Source organism: Lepidothrix coronata, unplaced genomic scaffold (assembly GCF_001604755.1).
Source record: "Lepidothrix coronata isolate B3197 unplaced genomic scaffold, Lepidothrix_coronata-1.0 Scaffold302, whole genome shotgun sequence".
NCBI lineage: Eukaryota > Metazoa > Chordata > Aves > Passeriformes > Pipridae > Lepidothrix > Lepidothrix coronata.
Genome location: NW_016690482.1, coordinates 528450 through 530496, shown reverse-complemented (window position 1 = coordinate 530496; position 2047 = coordinate 528450). Strand labels below are relative to the sequence as shown.

The following is a 2047-nucleotide window of genomic DNA, read 5'->3' as shown; positions in this document are numbered from 1 at the left end:
GTTTTGTGATCCAACCCCAACCATTCCATGATTCTGTGATCCAACCCCAACCATTCCATAATTTTGTGATCCAATCCCAACCATTCCATAGTTTTGTGATCCAACCCCAACCATTCCATGATTCTGTGATCCAACCCCAACCATTCCATGATTCTGTGATCCAACCCCAAACATTCCATGATTCTGTGATCCAACCCCAACCATTCCATAGTTTTGTGATCCAACCCCAACCATTCCATGATTCTGTGATCCAACCTTAACCATTCCATGATTCTGTGATCCAACCTTAACCATTCCATGATTATCCCCAATTTCCACCTTTATTCTGGAATATTAAATATTTACAGGGATTTTCCGCTGCCCTGGGGAGCGGATTCCTGGTGTATCCCATCCTGCTGAGCTTGGAGCATTAAACATCATTCCAGAGGGGGGCTGGGAATGCTCCAGATTGGTGGGATTTTAACCTGGATCCGTCTCTGGGAGGTCAAACCAGAAATCCCAGCACATCTCCAGAGTGACCTGGAGTTGTCGTAGAACTAAATCCGAGCGGGAAATCTGCTCCCACAGCCAGGGAAGAGGGGGAAGATAAAAAAAAATAGGGAATAAAACCTCCCTGTGGGGGCTCCTGGATGGAATTTGATGCGTGGAGGGAACAGCTGGGGCTGTGCCGACGCCGGCAGCCGAGCCATCAAATTCCAATCGCTCATTCCCGCTGGCAGGTGAGTGACTGAGGCGCTTCCCACCACCTGGAAAAGTTGGATACAGCCTCGTTTGCCGACTCGTTCTTTCCTGCCCTGGTCAAGGCTGATTTGATTCCATGTGCGCGCCAGTCGGAGCCGGTTTTCCCTGGAGTTGCTCCGGGATGTGTTTGGGTTCATTTGGGAGATGAAAAGGGGAAGATCCCTGTGGGGTTTGGAGCTGGAAAGGAGCACTTGTGGTGCTGGGGCTCTCCTGAAAGTCCCGGCCTTGCATGGAGGTCCATGGGGAGCATCCTCATCCGTCCGGGATGCTCCATCTGGGAGCTGCTTTGGGTGGAACGGTGAGGTCCGGGAATCATGGAATGGTTTGAGAGGGAAGGGAGTGGAAAGATCATCTCATTCCAATCCCGTGCCGTGGTCAGGGACGCCTCCTGCTATCCCAGGTTGCTCCAACCTGGCCTTGGATGCTTCCAGGGATGGGGCAGCCACAGCTTCTCTGGGAATTCCATCGCAGCTCCTCCCCACCCTCCCAGCCAAGAATTCCTTCCCAATATCCCATCTAACCCTGGGAAGCCATTCCCTGTGTCCTATCCCTCCATCCCTTGTCCCAAGTCCCTCTCCAGCTCTCTTAGAGCCCCTTTAGGCCCTGGAAGGGGCTCTCAGGTTTCCCTGAATCCTTCCCTTCTCCAGGCCGGACATTCCCACCTCTCCCAGCCTTTCCTCACAGCAGACCCATCCCATCCCATCCCTCCGATCATTTTTGTGGATCAAAGATCCTGAGGGCTCTATGAATTCCTATAAAATGCCTCGATTCCCAGGAGTGATCCATGTTTTTCTCTCGTTCCCAGCTCTGAGGTTGCACTCCATGCCCAGTCCCGGCATCTCTCCCTCCGGCCTGAACCGATCCTCCTCGTGCCGATACATCGCCAGGTCGGTATTCCCAAGGAATCCCCCTCTGGAATCATGCTCAGAAGGCTGTTGGGAGCTCGAGTTTAACTGGATAATTATTTGGTGACGCTGCAGCCGCTGCTTTTCCTCAGCTTCTGCTTCCAGGTGGTTGTAACTTCCAGCAGAAAGGCATGGGAAAGCTGGGATTCCAAGCCGTGGATTCTGCTTGGGAAAGGTTGGAAAGGTTATTAATGGAAAGCTGCACCTTTCTGGGAGCAAATCCTGCTTGGAAAATCCCTTTTGAAATCAACTACATTATCCTCAAGAGGCATTTTGTGGTTTCTCCCTCATCCCAATTTAACCCTTCAAACCTGCAGCCTTTCCTCCTTTCCTTTCCTTTCCTTTCCTTTCCTTTCCTTTCCTTTCCTTTCCTTTCCTTTCCTTTCCTTTCCTTTCCTTTC

General features: G+C 51.5%; 1 protein-coding gene across 1 annotated transcript in view; it reads left to right on the top strand.

The window, feature by feature from the left end:
• The window catches only part of ZC3H3 (zinc finger CCCH-type containing 3), a gene marked incomplete at its 5' end in the record, with an annotated part of 128187 nt that overhangs the window by 95084 nt on the left and 31056 nt on the right, over positions 1 to 2047 (top strand). The window contains one exon of the mRNA XM_017837377.1: positions 1547 to 1628. Coding sequence (XP_017692866.1) covers positions 1547 to 1628 — 82 coding nt within the window. The remainder of the gene's footprint in view (positions 1 to 1546; positions 1629 to 2047) is intronic.